The 18,899-nt window shown below is 39.2% G+C and overlaps 4 protein-coding genes across 6 annotated transcripts; 2 read left to right on the top strand and 2 right to left on the bottom strand.

Annotated features, from left to right (window-relative positions):
• Window positions 1-118: 118 nt before the first annotated feature.
• On the top strand, window positions 119-5,937 carry Pcl (polycomb protein Pcl). The gene is made up of 6 exons (XM_018106745.3): window positions 119-315; window positions 605-2,158; window positions 2,232-2,404; window positions 2,832-3,501; window positions 3,562-4,128; window positions 4,198-5,937. Exons 2-6 carry the CDS (start codon window positions 647-649, stop codon window positions 4,639-4,641), a joined length of 3,366 nt encoding a protein of 1,121 aa, XP_017962234.1. The 5' UTR covers window positions 119-315; window positions 605-646; the 3' UTR covers window positions 4,642-5,937.
• Window positions 5,938-6,804: 867 nt separating this feature from the next.
• pAbp (poly(A) binding protein) lies at window positions 6,805-11,832 on the top strand. Of its 3 annotated transcripts, none has more exons than XM_018106570.3 (6): window positions 6,805-7,012; window positions 7,655-7,839; window positions 9,747-10,219; window positions 10,288-11,332; window positions 11,404-11,711; window positions 11,779-11,832. In XM_018106570.3, the coding sequence occupies exons 2-5, from the start codon at window positions 7,674-7,676 to the stop codon at window positions 11,655-11,657; spliced, it is 1,938 nt and encodes a 645-aa protein (XP_017962059.1). In that variant the 5' UTR covers window positions 6,805-7,012; window positions 7,655-7,673; the 3' UTR covers window positions 11,658-11,711; window positions 11,779-11,832. The 3 variants fall into 3 exon arrangements, with proteins under 3 accessions (XP_017962059.1, XP_089117446.1, XP_017962060.1); XM_089261320.1 differs by having other exon boundaries at window positions 11,404-11,715; XM_018106571.3 differs by having other exon boundaries at window positions 6,814-7,012; window positions 7,629-7,839.
• A 995-nt stretch (window positions 11,833-12,827) lies between these two features.
• EMRE (Essential MCU regulator) lies at window positions 12,828-14,908 on the bottom strand. The gene has a single exon (XM_089261324.1). It carries the CDS (start codon window positions 14,732-14,734, stop codon window positions 14,447-14,449), a length of 288 nt encoding a protein of 95 aa, XP_089117450.1. The 5' UTR covers window positions 14,735-14,908; the 3' UTR covers window positions 12,828-14,446.
• Window positions 14,909-15,526: 618 nt separating this feature from the next.
• Window positions 15,527-18,732, bottom strand: LOC108654990 (ankyrin repeat domain-containing protein 13C). The gene has a single exon (XM_018106629.3). It carries the CDS (start codon window positions 18,429-18,431, stop codon window positions 16,869-16,871), a length of 1,563 nt encoding a protein of 520 aa, XP_017962118.1. The 5' UTR covers window positions 18,432-18,732; the 3' UTR covers window positions 15,527-16,868.
• Between the last annotated feature and the right edge of the window lie 167 nt (window positions 18,733-18,899).

Raw genomic sequence — 18,899 nt, 5'->3', positions numbered from 1 at the left:
AATAAATTGCGTTGATCAAATTGTTTTGCATCGTACAAATATTAATAGTGTGATTGATAATAATTTATTATTTTAATTCGCTGAAGGGCCCCAATTAAAATGCATTTTCCAACACTGTTCAGTTACACAGGTCATTTGCTAACACTGTGCATCTGCTGAAAAATGGCTGACACTTTTAATTGCCGAATCAAGTGATTGTTTTAGTGTATTTTGTTTGCTATAATGCTAAAATATGCACAAAATTACTTAAATATTATTAACGAATGTAATTTAATGCTACACTAATTTAATATATGTGTTGAAACACAATAAAAGGTATGTAAATGTAGGTTTTAAAATGCGGCTCGTCGTGCACGGCTGCGTGAGAAAAAAACGTAGGTAAGAAGTAGAATACAAAAGGGCCCGCAAACGGTTTCAGTGTTCTCTTTCTCCGTATGATTATGTGTGTGTGTGTGTGTTCGTGTGTCTCTGTTTGTAGATGTGTGTGAGCAGCAACAAATTGCTTGAAAAAAGGCGCCAGTTTAGTGTTGCCGCAGAAATAACAATTTATGAAACAGAATTTAATAAATCTTTCTTTTTTATTTTATTCTTTTGTATGTTATAGAAAAGACTGCGCACAAAGTAACTGCACAATAAAGCTATCCAAATGATGAACAACCATTTTCATTTGCAAGCACATGACCACGGCAGCGCGTCGTCAAATGTCGCGCCGCAATTTGCTGGCGCTGTCGCTGCGCCAACAACCACATACAGTTATTTAGCACAACCATCAGCCGCGGTGCCAAGTCCCCAGCAATGGTTGACCTATCAAATATTGCCGCCCCCACCGCCGACACTTGCGACAAATACAGTTGGCCAACTACCGCCGACACTAGGTGGCCCGAAGCGATATTATACAAATGCGACAACAACAACGGCAGCAGCAACGCATCCGAATAGCATTCAAATAACCAACAACTATGCGCAGCAGACGCAGCCGCAGTCGGGTTCCTTTAAGACGAATAACATCAACAATATACGCATTATAAGCACAGCACCCAATGTTTATAGTCTTAATAAAACCGCAGATCAATTAAATCAGCTATATGCAACGCCCACATCGTCAACTGCCGTTACTCCTGCCACGGAACTGTATGCCCCAGTTGGTGCATACTATGCAGCCCCACCAAATCTACAGCCCAAACTGCAACCACCGCCGCTGGTGCCAGTTAGCAACAACAATAACACTAATCACAACAACAACAATAATGTTGCCCTCAGCAATGTCACAAATAGTGCAGCACCTTCGTCGACCGTTGTGCTGGATCGCATTAACATATGCATCAATAATCACTACACAGAACCAAACCTCTGCCAGCCTTCGCCCATTATACCCGCTATACAGCACAAAGCGGTTATGCCGATCATTGATAGCAGCACAGCTGACAGTAGTTGCAGCAGCAGCAGCAGCTGCTCGACGGGTCGCAGCAGCAGTGCGGCCACATCTGCTGCTGTCATAGTCATAGACGAGCCGGACTCCACAACAACAACGCCCCATACTCCACCCACAACACCAGAGACTCTAAGCTCGCCCATTAAATCACCCGGCAGCAGTAATAGCTGCGTGCTCTTGCCAACGACTGTACTGAAGCAGAGCTTCACCACAGTCACACAGAGCATTGAGGAGGAGGCTGTTGAAATATCAGCGGCGGCTGCTGCACCTCCCACCCCACCCACACCACCACCACCAGCAGCACTAGCACATAGTCCCCCTCCGATCACATATGCGCTACAGGAGGATGTGTTCATAAAATGCAACGATGGACGCTTCTATTTGGGCACCATAATAGCACAATCTGATGATCAGTATCTGGTGCGTTTCGACGACAAGTCGGAGCAATGGTGCGAGGTGGAGAAACTTCGCAAATTGGGTAACGAACCGAGCACAGGCGGCACAGCCGCCAGCCAAAACGGACCAATGTGCGTCGCCTGCAAGCGGGCGCAGCACGAGGATGTTGTCGAAATTTGCGAACGTTGTGGCCGTGGCTATCATCGTGGCTGCACCACCGAAATAGCCAGTGGCGTCTGGTGCTGCAAGCGTTGCGCAAAACCCATGAAAATGCAACCAGCTCTCGAGACCAACAAACCGCCCGGCATTTGTCGCCAGCTGCCCTATCATGTAAGTTCACTGTTCATCGAAATAAATGCAAGAGGTATACGAGGACTCATGCATTATTCATTGTTATTTGTAGGCGGACAAGCTGAGCTGGGATGAGAAGCACCGCGTGAATGAGGAGCAAATCTATTGCTATTGCGGCAAGCCTGGAAAATTCGATCACAATATGTTGCAATGCTGCAAGTGCAAGAACTGGTTTCACACCCAATGTATGCAGAACTTTAAGCGCAAGCTGCTGCGCGGCGATATGTAAGTGTGTCAGGTTGATTTACCCAATGAATCAGGGTCATGTGGATTATATACGGGAATGTATATATATATTGGTATACATTGTGTATTGTAAAAGCCATCTTGGTATCAAGATATATTTAGTTAAATTTGAAAGTATTTTATGTGTCTGAGGAATCTATTAACGTATTTACTTATAATTTAAAATAAGAAAAAACGGTTCATATACATGGTAAAAAATATATGAAATTTAACCGCAAGCTGTTGCGCGGCGGTAACTGTTGTTAAAGTAATGACATGTCTATATGTATGTACACATATCTTAAATATGAAGAAGAAGAATTTATTATTATTCATTATATAGAGATGTTTTTAGATCATTATTATTAGAAGTCAAATTGAATTTAATGATAACTAATCCAATTATTCTTGTATTTCAACTTCACAGCTTCTTTGTATTCTGCTGCACTGTGTGCAACAATGGCGTTGAATTCATTCGTCGCCTTCAAATCGATTGGGTGGACATGCTGCACATAACGCTCTACAATTTGCGCAAGCATCAGCATCAGAAGTATCATCATTTGCTAAAAGACATTTGGCCGTTTATACTGGAGCAGCGACATCAGCTGCCCATTTGCGAGGAGTGGCGCCAGTTGCCGGAGACAACGCTAATGGAGCGAATTAAGCAGACGCTGAAGGAGTATTCGGATCGATTTATATGTGGACGGGAGTTCAAGCGTGCGCCTGCCTACTACGCACTGCGACACAGCGGACCGCCATTGACGCCGCGTGTATTTCTGCAGCCAGACGATGTACTATGCGATGAACTGTTGGTTAACAAATTTAAGTTGCTTTTGATGCCAGAGGAAGGCCTGGAGACCAGTCAAGGGCAGTCGAACGCAGTTAAAGAGAGCGCGAACACCAAAACTTCGGTGGCCAAAGATGTGTACGAGTTTCATACGGACGATGATGAGGAGGAAGCAGTCGAGGCTGAGGCGGAAGTCGACACCAGCGAAGATGAGATACCCATCAAGCAGATTATCGAGAAGGTCAAAAAGCAGAATAAGCAACAGCAGCAGCAGAAAGAGCAGCCAGTGACATCGAACGAAGATCTGCAGGTAGATTCTAAATAATTCATTAAATTTATAAATAAATCACTAATAACATTTTGCCAGCAGATAAACAAGTCGGGCAAGCGCACGCCTGATCTGGCAGATGATAATGCCAACGATGGCGATCCGAGCAAAATGCAGCAAATGGGGCCCGCTCCACCACAGCTGGATTCCACTGCCAACAATAATGGCATTAGCAACAGCAACGGCAATAGCCGCAAACGCAAGGCATTCCGCTTGTCGAAACGTTACGACAACAGCCGCCACTGTGATCTCTCTTCAGATGAGAATTCGAGCAGCAGCCGTGGCACCAGCTCGCTGGATCTCATTATACCGCCGCCGGCAAATTTTCTGGGTCGCAATAATCCCTTCTTAATGGCAACGCCCAAGAAGTCGACACAGCAACGTGTCGGTGCTGGTGCCGCTGGAGTGGCGGGCATCATCAATAGCATTTTTAAGCTAAAGAACGTGAAGCAGTTGAGCAGCAGTGAGCTGGCCAAGGCAACGGCTGCCGCACAGCAGCCACGAATGGTGCGTACCATTAAGCGAAGACTGAGTGCCAAAGATATTACCATTGGGCCGAATCAGGAGGTGCGCAGGCGGCGCACTCGTCGTCTGACCACGGCCATTGAGGTGAGTGTACATATTAATTTAATGATTAAAAATTATAGCTAAAATTATTATATCTATTTTTCTCGACAGGTGATCAACACGACTACAATAAATCCCATACCCAGCCACTACTTTCCCATATATGCCAAAGATTTGCAGCCACCGGCCCCACTGCTGCCACCAGAGAAGCCCAGCCATGGCCGTTTGCTGCGCCAGCGACCCCAAAAATCTCGATGCGGCACACCGACAGACAGTCGACGCAATTCCACCAGCTCCACAGTAACCAATGGCAGCAGCAGCACCAGCAGCGGTGGAGGCGGGGCACCCGGTGCCAATGGGCATTCAATGCTTGATCTAAAGCAGTCTGTGAACAGATATTTCGGTGGAGCCATGAATCGGATCGATGCCGGCGAATCGTTTGCCATACGCGCCAAACGCCGCATGAGCGATGGCCAGGTGCAATATCTGGTTGAATGGGGAAGTGATTCGGCGACTGCTGCTGCTGCTGCCGTTGCCCTCACAAACGGAATCTAAGCATTTGGCACCTGATGCTGACAACTGATAACTGATTACGGATTACTTATTATCTTATTATTTTTCATTGATGGTATTTTTAGTTATGGCTTAAGCCGAAAATTGCTGCCAGGTTTTTAGGCCCAATTTTGTTTTGTTAATCTTAAAAAAAATGAAAAAACGCCACTGCCAAAATAGCAAAATGTTTTTGGCATTTAACAAAAAAATGCAACTGAATACAGGTTTTAATAGTGCAATGGCAGTATATATTGTTGAAATAGTTTAAAATGTAACTGAAACATAATTTTCTTTGTATATCGAAATTTGGCACTTGAAAGTATTACAACATTAAACTGAAGCTATTTGTTTAAATTTTTTGCTGAACATGGGTAAACATATTCAAGTATAGAAATACATGCATATTATTAATTGAAAGAATTAAAAGAATGTGTAGAATTAAGTTTCAGTTCAGTTCCAATTATTTGATAGCTATTACTACATACATATAACAAAATATATATATTTTTGAAATATATATGTGCTGTACTTGATCTAAAAACGTAAACTTAATGAGAAACAAACAAAAAATTACACAAATTTCTAATCATGTTATGCATACAAAAATATTCGAGGTATACTACATATAATTTAATCGAGGTAAAAATTAAATACAAATTAGGCATAATTAAATGTACCCATAGATTAGACCTAATTCAATAATAATGGATAAATACAATTTAATTTTTAGTATTATGAAAATACACACAAGAAATCAAAATCGAGTTGAACGGAAAACAAAATCTCATGAATTTGCATTATAAACAAGAAGGAAACAAAATATACAATCACACTTAAGCATTATTCTATATGTGTAAACAAGTTTTAAATAAATGTGTATACAATAAGTGCATTGGTATAATTTGAATGAGTTTTTATGGCTCGGCTCAGTAAACACTTTTCATAAAATGATAGAAGCAAAGTGTACTATGCATATCAATTTCCATTAAGTAAATAAACATCCGATAGAATACGAAGCTGACTCAACGAAAGAGAGTTAACGAATATACCAATGAATATGTATGTATGCATGTATGTGTGCACATATGCGTGTATTTGTGCATATGTATATGAGTGTGCGACTGTTTTTCGAAAAGTATGATAACTGTAAACGAAGTAGGCGATGCAGGCATCGAAAAAATGTTACCACATTAGCTGAGCTCGTTGTCAGTCTGCCTGCCACCTCATTAGGAGACACACTAAGAAATTAAAAAAATAGGTTTATTAGCCGAAAAAAAAACTCAAAAAAATATTAAACAATTGGTTCGATGCAGTCTTTTGTTCGGTTTGTTTGAGTGTTGTTTATTTCGTATAAAATACAAAAAACCAAAAAAATTTTATTCTGTTTGTGTGTATTCTAAAAAACAACAAAAAAAATATAAAATTAAGGAAACCCTTTTGTCTTTTGAGGCGTACCTAAAAACCGCGCACCGAGGCACTTCCCGTTGCATGACGGCGTCTGAGCTTTGGTAAGTAAGAAAAATTAAATTGCAGACATGCATATGTATGTATGTACATATTACACATTATTGTATGTATAAATATTTAAGAGCTTGTGGTCTGTCAGGCCTCCATAACTATTGCGGTAATATTAATAATTAATAACCAATAATACGCAATCAGTTTTTCCTTAAAATTGGGTATGTTTATTATAAATCAGATTTTTCTTTGCCGCTAATTAAAAGTTCGCTTCTTCTGAGGGAAACAAAATTTTTGTTTTCGCATAAAAACTGTCAATATGCATAAATATCTGAAAGCTTCTGGTCTGTGAGCCCTCCATAACTATTACGGTAATAATAATTCATTTCATTTTTACTTGTCATACATATATTAAAATTGGTATATTTATTGTAAAAAATTAGATTTTTCTTTGCCGCTAATGAAAAATTCGCATTTGCCATTAACAAAATATTTTATTTTCTGACATGAAAATTTGTAATTGTAAATGTAGGTTTTTCGCATGACAGTTGTCAGATTTCAAAATGAGCGAATTGCGGGGAAACATGATAAAAAAAAATTAACATTGAATTGTAGAGTCAGTGTTGGTTAATATCGAAATAACATTTGACAGTCACTAAAACCACAGACTTATCGATAAGCGAGTGTCAAATGCAACGAGCTGTTTTCTCGTTCTAGTAAGTGAATGCTGGAATTGGCGAGTCGAGTAGAGTCCGTTTAAGTGAGCGGTCGTGGTTTCGCTTAGCACACGACTTATCACATATTTTTTGTGAAGAAAAAAAAAAAATCTTAAAAAATAAAAAAAAAAATTAAAAAATATAAAAAGCAACAAAAAAATTGTAAAAAGTAGCAAAAAATTCGAGCAAGTGCTGAAAACGTAAGTACAAATACTACTGTAAAATGCCCAATGCAAAGCAAAATTAAAATTTTCTTGTGAAATGTGATTTGTGTGCCACGCAAGATGGCGACGTAAGCTATCGTCCAAACAGAGCGCAGTAAATTGCTAAAGAAAACGAACAAAGGCCCAGCCCACTGTATGATTTTGCATATTAAGTTGACTACAAAAGATTTTGTATGTAATATGGAGTAAATTTAATAATTCTAATGCGGGCTTAGCGTTTCTGTGTTCGTGTATATACGTTTGTGTGCGTATGCATGTGGAAATTTTCCAACATGCTTTCTGTCTGTTCGTATTGGGCTGTGAAAGAAGGAAACGGCAACAACAAAGCACATGCCTATGCCGCCGCGCAGTGTTGCCATGTCGACTAATCGACCGCCGTTCAACTGTCACATGCGTCAGTATTGCCATAGAGACACGCACACACACAAAAAAAGAATAGCAGAGAGCGAGAATCACGCCGCTTAAGTTTTGCATTTATAAAATTAGTTTTTGCAACTTTTTTTGTTTGCCTGTCAAAAAGACGTTTCCTGCGAAAGCTTTGTCAAAGCTCTGCTCGTGCATCTACTCATAATTTGTAATAATCGATCTACAGCCAAAATATATGTTTATTAATACCAGGAGGACCTAATCATCAAAAATGGCTTCTTTATACGTGGGTGACTTACACCAGGACATCAACGAAGCGGGACTATTTGAGAAATTCTCCTCTGCTGGTCCAGTTCTGTCCATTCGTGTCTGCCGCGACGTTGTTACCCGTCGCTCATTGGGCTATGCCTACGTGAACTTCCAGCAGCCAGCCGATGGTGAGTAATCATTAATTATACATTTGTAATTGTAATACAAATACATATAAACGTTGCCAAATAGGGACTTCACAATGACAGCAGTAAGAAAAACACGTGTGCAATTTTCTTGTACGCTTACACAGACACAGCAAAAGTGCCATCATACTTTTCTATGTGTGTGTATGTGTGAATTCCAGTTTTTGTGTCTGAAAGTGAAAGAGCAAACAAAAAGGAGAAGAAAAACAGCTGGTCCTCAGTGACTAGTCATCACAGAACTAGAAGTTTCTTTACAGATTGCAATTTATATGCATATTTATTATAATTTTTTTCTACAATGGCTTATCACATACACCGCGCCCTCTTTTGTTCTGTTTCCGTCTCGCAATGGCGTCGGTTTTGCCTTGCAACTATTGTTTCCAAGAGCTGTTGGCAGAGATTGCATGTGTGTGTGTGTGTGAGTGTGTTTGTATGAGAGAGAGCATGCTTATTTCATGTGTGCGTGTCTCCATAAACATGTGTTTATTGTTTATTTAACTTTTTGAGAAACTAGCTAAGAAGCTTTTTTATCGATCTATTTATAGGTTATATATGATTAGCAAATATTTGCACGTTTTTACATTAAAGTTTGAATGTCGCGTTGGCAGCATTTTAAGCTTTCATTTCGCACATCCAAAAGTAAGTGAAACGTCTTTTTGTTTTGCTTTCACTTTTTATATAAAACACAAGGCCGTCGTCACCGTGTAATACCAGTGTTGTGCATTCATTCATTAACACGTGTAAATTCTTGGCATGCCTAAGTCCAGCAGATCAAGACGACATTGAACCATGTTGCTCAGTTTTTGTTTTTACCTACAAAACGAAAACAAACTTAAACTTTCACCACTACAGAAACTACGCTCAGCTCAGCTATTGTATTGTTGATCTCTCTGCCAAAAGGTCGTTTACATTTTCAGTTTTATTGAATTAAGGCACACCGTCCCTGGTTTGTGTGTGTGTGTGTGTGTGTGTGAAAGCGTAGTCATCGCATCGTCGCATTCCGCTAAGTTTACTGAACTGTCTGCGTCTGTTATGAATCGCTTGCAATTCCGGAATTTCTATTTCTCTTCGAAGTTAGGTTAGGTTGAGTTAGGCAACTTATACCCATTGGTTGGTCAGATAATCCCATTTTGAGCCAGCTAAGATTCAAAGTTGCTAAATTAATTTGCGTGACTTACCATGTAAATAAGTCATTAACTCTTATTTACAGAAGTAGAAGCGTTACACTATTAATTGAGATATTAGGCATTGATCAAATTTTGCAGCTTATACCCATTGGTTGGTCAGATAATCCCATTTTGAGCCAGCTAAGATTCAAAGTTGCTAAATAAATTTGCGTGACTTACCATGTAAATAAGTCATTAACTCTTATTTACAGAAGTAGAAGCGTTACACTATTAATTGAGATATCAGGCATTGATCAAATTTTGCAACTTATACCCATTGGTTGATCAAAATTATTCCTTTTTGAGACAATTAAGATTCAAAGTTGCTAAATTAATTTGCGTGACTTACCATATAAATGAGTTATTGATTCTTATTTATAAAATTATAAGCGTTACACTTAACTAGATAAAAATATAATTACTATTAAATATGAGAAGTTACACCCATTGGTTGATCAAAATTGTTCCACAATTAAGATACAATGTTTCCAAATCAAATAAGACAACTTACCATGTAAATGGCTACAATTGTCATTTGCAAAAGCAGAAGCGTTACAGATTTCAATTACTACATTGCCCATTTGCCCATTAAAATTAGATATATTTATATGTATATTTATAATTTTATATTTACCTTATGTGCAATATTTATTTATCTATATTGTTTCCAAGAACATATTCGAATTTCATCATATTCGTCCGGTCGTTTTTCATATTTTACAGCTGAGCGTGCTCTGGATACAATGAATTTTGATTTGATTCGCGACAAGCCCATACGCATTATGTGGTCGCAGCGCGATCCTTCATTGCGTCGGTCCGGAGTTGGCAACGTTTTTATCAAGAACCTTGATAAGGCAATTGATAACAAGGCTATCTATGACACTTTCTCCGCCTTTGGTAACATTTTGAGCTGCAAAGTTGCCACCGATGAGAAGGGCACTTCCAAGGGCTATGGCTTTGTGCATTTTGAGACAGAGGAGGCTGCCAATACATCTATCGATAAGGTGAACGGCATGTTGCTCAACGGCAAAAAGGTCTACGTCGGTAAATTCATTCCACGCAAGGAGCGCGAGAAGGAGCTGGGCGAGAAGGCCAAGCTTTTCACAAATGTCTACGTTAAGAACTTCACTGAGGACTTCGATGATGAGAAGCTTAAGGAATTCTTTGAGCCATACGGCAAGATTACCAGCTACAAAGTATGTTGACAGAATGCGTCACACCAAACTAAAACCATTATTTTATTAAAATTTGTATTGATTTGCAGGTCATGTCCAAGGAAGATGGCAAGAGCAAGGGCTTCGGATTCGTGGCCTATGAAACAACAGAAGCTGCTGAGGCCGCTGTGCAGGCGCTCAATGGCAAGGATATGGGCGATGGCAAAACTTTGTATGTTGCCCGTGCCCAAAAGAAGGCCGAGCGTCAGCAGGAACTGAAGCGCAAGTTCGAGGAGCTAAAGAAGAAGCGTCACGAGTCCGTGTTCGGCGTCAACTTGTACGTTAAGAATCTGGACGATTCCATTGATGATGAGCGTCTGCGCAAGGAGTTCTCGCTGTATGGAACCATCACATCAGCAAAGGTCATGACCGACGAGGAGGGCCGCTCCAAAGGCTTTGGATTTGTTTGCTTCATCTCGCCCAATGAGGCCACTTGTGCCGTGACTGAACTAAATGGCCGTGTGTTGGGCAGCAAGCCCCTATACGTGGCCCTGGCCCAACGCAAGGAGGAGCGTAAGGCGCACCTTGCCTCACAGTACATGCGTCACATGACTGGCATGCGTATGCAGCAGTTGGGACAGTTGTTCCCGCCAAACACTGCTGGCGGCTTCTTTGTGCCTACAATGACGCCCAGCCAGCGTTTCTTTGGCCCACAGATTACCAATCCGATGCGCAGTGCGCCACGCTGGGCCCAGCAACAGATGCGCCCCGCTACAGCTGTGCAGAGTGTACAGGCCGGTGCCGCATCCGCTGCTGGCGCTGCCGCTGTCGGTGGCTTCCAGGGTGCAGCAGGAGCTGTGCCCACTCAGTTCCGTCAGTCCGGAGCCGGTGCCCGTGGCGCCCAGCCCCAAGTGCAGGGCACACACGCCGCTGCCGCCGCCGCCGCTGCGGCCAATAACATGCGCAGCTCCGGTGCTCGCGCCATTACAGGCCAACAGTCAGTGGCTGCTCCGAACATGCAGATCGCCGGCGCTCAGATTGCTGGCGGTGCTCAGCAGCGTGCTGCTAGCTACAAGTACACCTCGAACATGCGTAACCCTCCAGTACAACAGATGCAACAGGCGCAGCCGTTGCCATCGCAGTTGCAGGGCAAAAGTAATTACGCACACTTGATTACAACATCTTGGTAATATATTGTAATAATACTATTTTTTCTCTTTTTGTAGACCAAGAGAAGCTCATTGCCTCATTGTTGGCTAACGCCAAGCCCCAAGAACAGAAACAAATTTTGGGCGAACGTCTGTATCCAATGATTGAGCGCATGCATGCCACATTGGCTGGCAAAATCACTGGCATGTTGCTGGAAATTGAGAACTCTGAGCTTTTGCACATGCTGGAGGATCAGGAGGCACTCAAGGCCAAGGTGGAGGAGGCTGTCGCTGTGCTCCAGGTGCACCGTGTCACCGAGCCAGCTAACTAAGCTCGAAAAACAAAGCGGATTAAAATTTTTACAAATCACTCGACACCCAAAAATGTAAGTTAATCATGATTGTTTGAATGTTTATATATTTATCCATGATTTCTTTGATCTCCTTTTACAGTTTTTTTCCAACATTTACTTTCAATTCACACAAACTGAAAAAAAATAAATAAAACAGGAACACAAAATCTATAAAAAAAAAAAAAACAAAGGAACAAGGATTCGCTTATGGATGCTCAAGCAAAGAAAAAACGCAGCGAATAACACAACAACAAAAACAAGATGAACAACAAACTTGAATGGCTAATGAATAAGAGAGAAACCGAGTATCTATTCAATACCGATAGGGCAACGACAAATAATATCAATTTCAATCATTTAATTTCGAACGCATTTAACGCAAGAACACATCGCAGAGGGAATCAGCTACCTGCTTACAACAAGAAAACATGCAACAGGCGCAGATGTTTTTTACATATATATATACATATATATTTTTCATTCTTTTGGATTTTTCAAACTAAAATGAAAAAAGAAAAAACACACCACACACACACACACACTGAAAAATGTGTATATTAAAACACTTTCCATATATATATATATTTATATATACATATGTTTATATATATGTGTGTACATATCTACATTTATATATGCATGCATATGTATGCATCTATACGTATATATATCTATATATTCAAAAATTAATTTTTTCTTAAACTGAAATATTTATTTTGTATGCGTATAAATGCAAAATAAATGATTATAAATGCAAAATCAGGCAAATTGATATGTTCAGCCTTATCGGCCAGTTTCTTGTTACATCTATAAAAAAACCTTTGAAATAATTTTCACACACTTATTTTTCACACTTTTCAACATCCAAACAAATATGAAAGTCAAATGTAATCATTTTTCTGTCATTTCAACAGAAAAGAGCTACTTTTAAAAAAGATGAAAAAAATAAAACAAAAAAATTGCAAAAATTGTTAAAATAAATAAAAACGAAAAAATGAAAAAGTAAACAAGAGAGGTATAGAGCTAAAACAGGAGAAAAAAAAGGTAAAACACAAAACAACCAACAAACCGCAAAAATATGAGAATCAAGTTTTTGCTACTTTGAAAACAACAGTAATCAATACGTTGAGAGAAAGATACAATTAAAAAAAAAAACAAACAAACGTAAAATATAAAAAAATATACAAAAAAATTGCAAAATCTATGTAAAAACAAAAAAAAAGTATGTACATATATGCATATATATATCATATATGAATAGTTCACGAAAACATGAGGGCGCTAAAGCGCGGAACAAACGTGAAAAGTAGAGTTTGATGGAAGAAGTGCGATCAAGCAAAATTTTTATGTTTAATAAAAAATGAATTAAAAATAATAAAAAAAATTACACCTTGCAAATATATATATACATATATTAAAACAACAGCAAACAATATAAAAACAAGCGGGACGCCAAGTTATTTTTTATTATTTGCGTTCAGCCTTTTGTTAGATGTTTTTACACCATACATACGAGTATATTAAAGCAAAATAAAAAGAAGAGGTCATGCCCATGTAGCGCATGAAGTGAAATTCATATTTTTTTATTAAATAAAGTGAAAAAATACAAAAAACATTTGAAAAAATTGCAAAACAAGAAAAAAAAAACATTTATACGCAAACTGCTGCAAAAAATATTACAAACTTAAAAAAAAAAAAATATTAAAAAGTCAAAACCCGATTTGGAATAATCAGATTGTTCTTTTTTTTTGTGATGATATTGCTGAAGAGTCGAACCAAAACTTACTTTTTATCAAATATAATTACAGAATCACCCCCACACACACTTGAATACATAATATATATTACAGATATATATTAAGCAACTAATTTGTATAATTCCAAACTGTTTGTTAACTGATTGGATTGCTCCTTGTAAGCTGTGCACTTGCACGGCAAACATTGTCAAATAAACATAATATTCAAATCAATCTTAGCAGCGGCGTCTGCACAGTGCAAGCAGTCGACAAAATTAACAAATTAACAGCCACAACTTTGTACACCCTGAAAATTTAATTAAATAAAATTCCACTTCGGCAAAACACTAAGCTAATTCATTTCAATTAATTTAGCTGGGAAAAGGGAGATTGATCTTGGGCAAATATTTGAAAAGCTTAAAATAATAATAATAAATAAAATAATAATAAATTAAGATCATTCGGATGTAAGAAGTCAAATTATTAATTTAGCTTAAGCATAAAATTATTAAATTAGTTACAGTACCACTTCGGCATAACGGAAATCAATTTCAATTAACTAAGTGCGCCAAGCTGGGACCTTAATCTTGGGTAATGGCTGTATCACCCTTATTTGGATCGCACAAATCGAACTGTGCGTATGAATCTATATGTATATTCAGTTATTTTTATATCATTCGCGAGTTTTATATAACAAATACCACATGTAAACCGCTTAGTTTTTCAACAATTTTATTTAATTTTGCTATAACAATCGTCTATTATTGAGAGAACCTAGCAGTTATTAAGTTTTAAATCATATTTAAATAAATATCTGAAGTATTTGTAGATTTCTTTTAAAATTGGATTCGAAATAGCAGAGGTACAAAAAATTGAATCTTTAATCTTAGAGCTACGGTAGTAACAATGCAAAATGTTAAAGTGAGTAAAGTTTTTGGTTTGTCGTGTTAACTGAGGCAAGCAGATTCTAAGATGTTGTCTTATCCAATTCTGACTAGAGCTTGCTTCATTTATGTCTCCCGTTGCTCACACTTAGTCCTCATCATCGTCGTCATCGGATGGCACAAACAAATCATTTTCTTCTAGAAAGTTCGCCACGTTCTTGCTGATGGTGGCCCCCACAAAGAGTCCAGGAATCACAGCACATAGTATGGCAAACAATCCGAAGGGCATCTCCTCAGGTTTTGGCTTGAAGGCACCGCTACGGTAAACTATGCCCGACATCTGACGACGAACAATGTTGTTATTGTTGCGGGCAGCTTGTTGGGCTAATTGTCGTAGAGCTCCATTGAGGGGATACGCTAATCGCGAAACAATCATGGTTGTCCACTTTATTAACGCCTTGTATATATTTGTGTACTTTGAGCTGTTAATGTAAGTAGTTTGGTAATTATACACCTCTTTAAATATATGAACGGCGAGCAGATGAATCTTCGCTGGTTAGGTGATGACAATTATTCATAACATCGAGGCTCGTGAGCAAAAATCGATACCGATACTTTTGGTTTAAAGAATATAGGAAGTATCGTTGAATCAGCTGTATAGAAGATAAAACCAGTGTTGAACAGAAGATGAAGAGCGCGTAACTTCAATTATTATTCAAGTTTGTTTTTTAGATAAAACTGCTTTATTACTGATTTTCTTGATGTACAGCTTATAGGTGTGTGTTTTTGTGTGTATATATTGCAGAGCTCTTAAATATATATATATATATATATATATATATATATATATATATATATATATATATATATATATATATATATATATATATTCATTTATATGCTCAGTTGTTACATTTTTCTTTATGTGTATAAATATATATATATTCATTCTATATATGTTTTCATCTAGTAAAAGTTACAAATTTGAATAGCCATTGAATTCGCATCTATGCATATGGAGATTGTTTTTTCTCTCTTTTTTTATTTACTAATATAAATATTGGGTAATAGAATATCAAATAATAACCTTTATTTTATGTAAATATAGACTATCAATGCGTTAAAATGCAACATATGGAATTACTATCTAAAATAATGATCAAACAAATAAATATGCGCTGAGCATACGCGCAAACAAAACCTAATTACATATTCAAAGACTTGGGACTACATGAGTGTAGAGCAAGGTTATTTATTTATTTATTTTGTGAAGCTACTTTCTGTTTTGCGCACTCGTAAATACTTTTTGCTGATTATGAAAATTGTGTAGGACGTTTTGTTGATCTTAGTATATAAACAACTTAAGTAATAATTTATGTGTTATTATTAATAGATCGATTTTTGCCATACTCTATCTCTCTTTTTATAGTACAGGTATTTTAGAGTCGAGTAAACTTCTATGGAAATGACAAATCGTGGGGGTTTCAAACAACTCAATACATTGTTTTTTTTTTTTTTTTTTTGCAATTTTTTTTTTTTCTTTCTTATATATATAAGCTTAAAAGTCAATAAATAATTGCACTAAATATATAGAAATCAAACAAAAACTGAACACATAAAAAATAATGCAATAAAAAAAAAAACACTTGAAACATTAACAAATGAACATTAAATTGGCTACATTTTGATTTTTGAATGACAAACTGATGAAGATAAGATTTAATTGTTTTTTTTTGTTTTTTTTTTTTTCATTTCCTTTCTTTACCTGGCGAATCACCTGTCTGCGTAATCTTTACTTTTAGCCTGACTCATTATCAATGATAACAAAGCGATTTGCTGCAAAGCGGATGATAAAAGAATGTAGAATGTTTAAGTGAAGTGCAACAATAAATACTTGTACATCAATAAATGACGTATGCATATTGAATGTACTTTTACATTGTATATGCTTTATATACATACAGACATAGACATAGACTCGGATAATACTCTATATCGAAACAGAATTTGCTATCGCTTCATGGATCTGTTACACTAACTCTGAATTCCACTTAATAAATTAAGAATGCAGGGTTTTTAGGGAAGGGGTTCAACATGAGCCACAGCTCCATATCAAATTCATTGCCAAGTTTCTAGTTTCTAGTTTCTATTTGCTAGTCTGAAATTGCAATTTTCATAGCGTCACATTTTAATTGACAAAAACAAAGACAACTTCTACAAATTCGGGGACACTTCGATAATTTAACTGATTGATAATTTATGGTAAAAATTGCAATTTTCTTGTGACATACATCATCAACTTGTGGGAGCAGGGAGCGCGAATGTTTACAGGTGCACTAGGTGGTGATTGGTGCTAATTGTGGATTGGATCGACCGTGGAGGCTTGGCCTGGCCCAGCAGCAACATCAGCAGTAGTAGCAGCAACAGGAGCCGCTTTAATCAAAATCGGAAATCGGCGTACGATTGGAATCCTCGCATCTGTTTCTACTGCTGTTGCGATTCAAATCGATCTGCTTGACGGCGCTCGGCGTATTGGCAGCTGATGAGGACGACGATGATTCATCGCTAGGTCATAAGTCCTGAAAGCGCCGCACATCCTCCCAATAATGTGCGGGTATCTCGAATAGCTTAGCGGGTATATTGTCGCGAAACTCAAACTTCTGAAAGGTCACCTTGGCGGTAACCGTATGGAGCACGGGTATCTCAATCTTAACGGGGAAACCCGTGGGCAGCTTGAGTGTGACAAACTCGCGCAGCTTGTTGATATGCTTGAGCGGTGCCACCACCTCCAGTACGTCCAGCAACATGTCCACGCTAAGCGGAAAATCTGTGCTCATAGCAACCGTTGCCCGCAGCGTTTTGTTTGATTGCTTGTTAACCGGCGCCCGGCCTAGCTGCGGGCATTTTCCCACGGGCGCTTCAATATACTGCGACCAGGTGACCGTCGTGGTGGGCGGCGGTGGCAGCGAGCTGCGACGCGGCAGCTCCGGCAATGTTAGATTGCTGCCATTGGGAGTTGTGGCCGCATTCGAATCCGTATGGTTGCCGCCTTTGGTGATTGTCTCAACGATGGCGCGGTTCTTTTGCAAATCCTCGTGCGACAAGTGCTCACGCCGCTTTCGCTGCTTCAGCACCAGACCCTGAATAGTATAGATCTCGCATTGATATTGCCCGCCTATCAGTTCCTTGCGATTAGCCCTGAACAGCCAGCCACGCTGAGCCCGTGCGAACTGTATTGTTTTCGTGGACATTTGGGTGGCCAAAATGTCGGTGGACATCAGCACATCAACTTCGTCCTCCATGTCGGACTCCTCATAGCGCAATCGCTGATAGCACTGCTGCTCGTTATCCAGCAGCACTAGGGACTCATTTGGCGCCGCCTCGCCACGGAATAGAAACGATATATCGCCACGATCCCAGCGCATGTCATTGAAGTCCACCAACGTTGTGTCTAGGCGCAGGGAGGCACCGCACTTGTACAGACGGCAAATGTCCGAGGGCAGAATGCGAGAGACGAGCGGCAGCCACGACTGAAAGTCCCACTTGAACTCCATGTAAAAGTCCTGCATCTGACGTAGTGCCTCCACGAGACGTTCACGACGGCTCTCCATGTGCTCACGCGACTGCAATTTCAGCATGCGTAGCAGCTGCGTGATGGTTTGCCGATGGCCGTAACTGATGGCCTCGGCCAGCGGTGACCAGCCCTCGTTGTTCTTCACTTTGACGGGCGCATTGTTGGCGAGCAGCAGGCGGACACAGCAGGTGCGCCCCAGCATAACGGCCAGATGCAGGGGCGTATTACCATGTTTATCTTTTTCGGCCACTTCCTTTGCGGCAGTGCTCAATAGCAAGCGACGTTGCAGCGTTCGTATGTCGTTCTCGAAAACGCTGCGATGCATTGGAAACTCGACACAATCATCTGATAGTGGGGAAGGTATGATGGGGGCAGCTGTGGCTGTTGATGTAGCTGTTGTTGCCGTTGCTGTTGTTGTATCGTCATCGTCGTCACCCTCGCCCGCCGATTGATATTCATCCGATTCCGAGTCATCATCGTGCGACACACTGTTTGTTGTCTGTTTTGTGTGTTCTACTTTCTGATTTTTGTCACAGTCGTCCACTTTTTCGTTGGACATATTTTACTCACCGTCTCTTTATCAAACACTCTTTGTATACAGTTTTTTTCATACAAAAATTGGTATTTTGCTACCCAAAATTGCTCTGTTTATTGATTATTATTAGCGATGGACTAAGTGCAGCACTGTGGCCAACATATCGATATCTTATCGATTAACGCAATTTTGCATTTAATGAGTAGAATTACTAAAAGTTGTAAATAAGCTTTCGTTAAATCATAACTACCGATTTCAATGGTAATTTATGCAGCAATTTGCTGCAAAATATGCCGATGTGTTAAGAAAATAATAATTTAAGTCTACTATTCTCCTGCTTTTTTGTGTCATTTAATAGAATATTATTGTCACTATTTGACATTTGTCACATTTTTGCATGCACTGTTAAGAACGGTAAATATGAAGACAGACGAAATGTAAGTAGTCTGTCATGCAGAAACCGCGGCCACCACTAGTGTGACTTGTACACGT

Source organism: Drosophila navojoa, chromosome 5 (assembly GCF_054131105.1).
Source record: "Drosophila navojoa isolate 15081-1374.11 chromosome 5, UAZ_NAV_1.0, whole genome shotgun sequence".
Taxonomy (NCBI): Eukaryota; Metazoa; Arthropoda; class Insecta; order Diptera; family Drosophilidae; genus Drosophila; species Drosophila navojoa.
This window is presented reverse-complemented; position numbering and strand designations above follow the sequence as displayed.

Bases quoted from the DNA above. Each gene is read 5' to 3' on its own strand.
- LOC108654990 (XM_018106629.3), bottom strand. From the start codon at position 18,431: ATGTCCAACGAAAAAGTGGACGACTGTGACAAAAATCAGAAAGTAGAA.
- EMRE (XM_089261324.1), bottom strand. From the start codon at position 14,734: ATGATTGTTTCGCGATTAGCGTATCCCCTCAATGGAGCTCTACGACAA.
- Pcl (XM_018106745.3), top strand. From the start codon at position 647: ATGATGAACAACCATTTTCATTTGCAAGCACATGACCACGGCAGCGCG. The intron at 2,159-2,231 runs GTAAGTTCACTG...TGTTATTTGTAG, and splicing joins GTCGCCAGCTGCCCTATCAT to GCGGACAAGCTGAGCTGGGA. The intron at 3,502-3,561 runs GTAGATTCTAAA...TTTTGCCAGCAG, and splicing joins CATCGAACGAAGATCTGCAG to ATAAACAAGTCGGGCAAGCG.
- pAbp (XM_018106570.3), top strand. From the start codon at position 7,674: ATGGCTTCTTTATACGTGGGTGACTTACACCAGGACATCAACGAAGCG. The intron at 7,840-9,746 runs GTGAGTAATCAT...CATATTTTACAG, and splicing joins CTTCCAGCAGCCAGCCGATG to CTGAGCGTGCTCTGGATACA. The intron at 11,333-11,403 runs GTAATTACGCAC...CTCTTTTTGTAG, and splicing joins ATCGCAGTTGCAGGGCAAAA to ACCAAGAGAAGCTCATTGCC.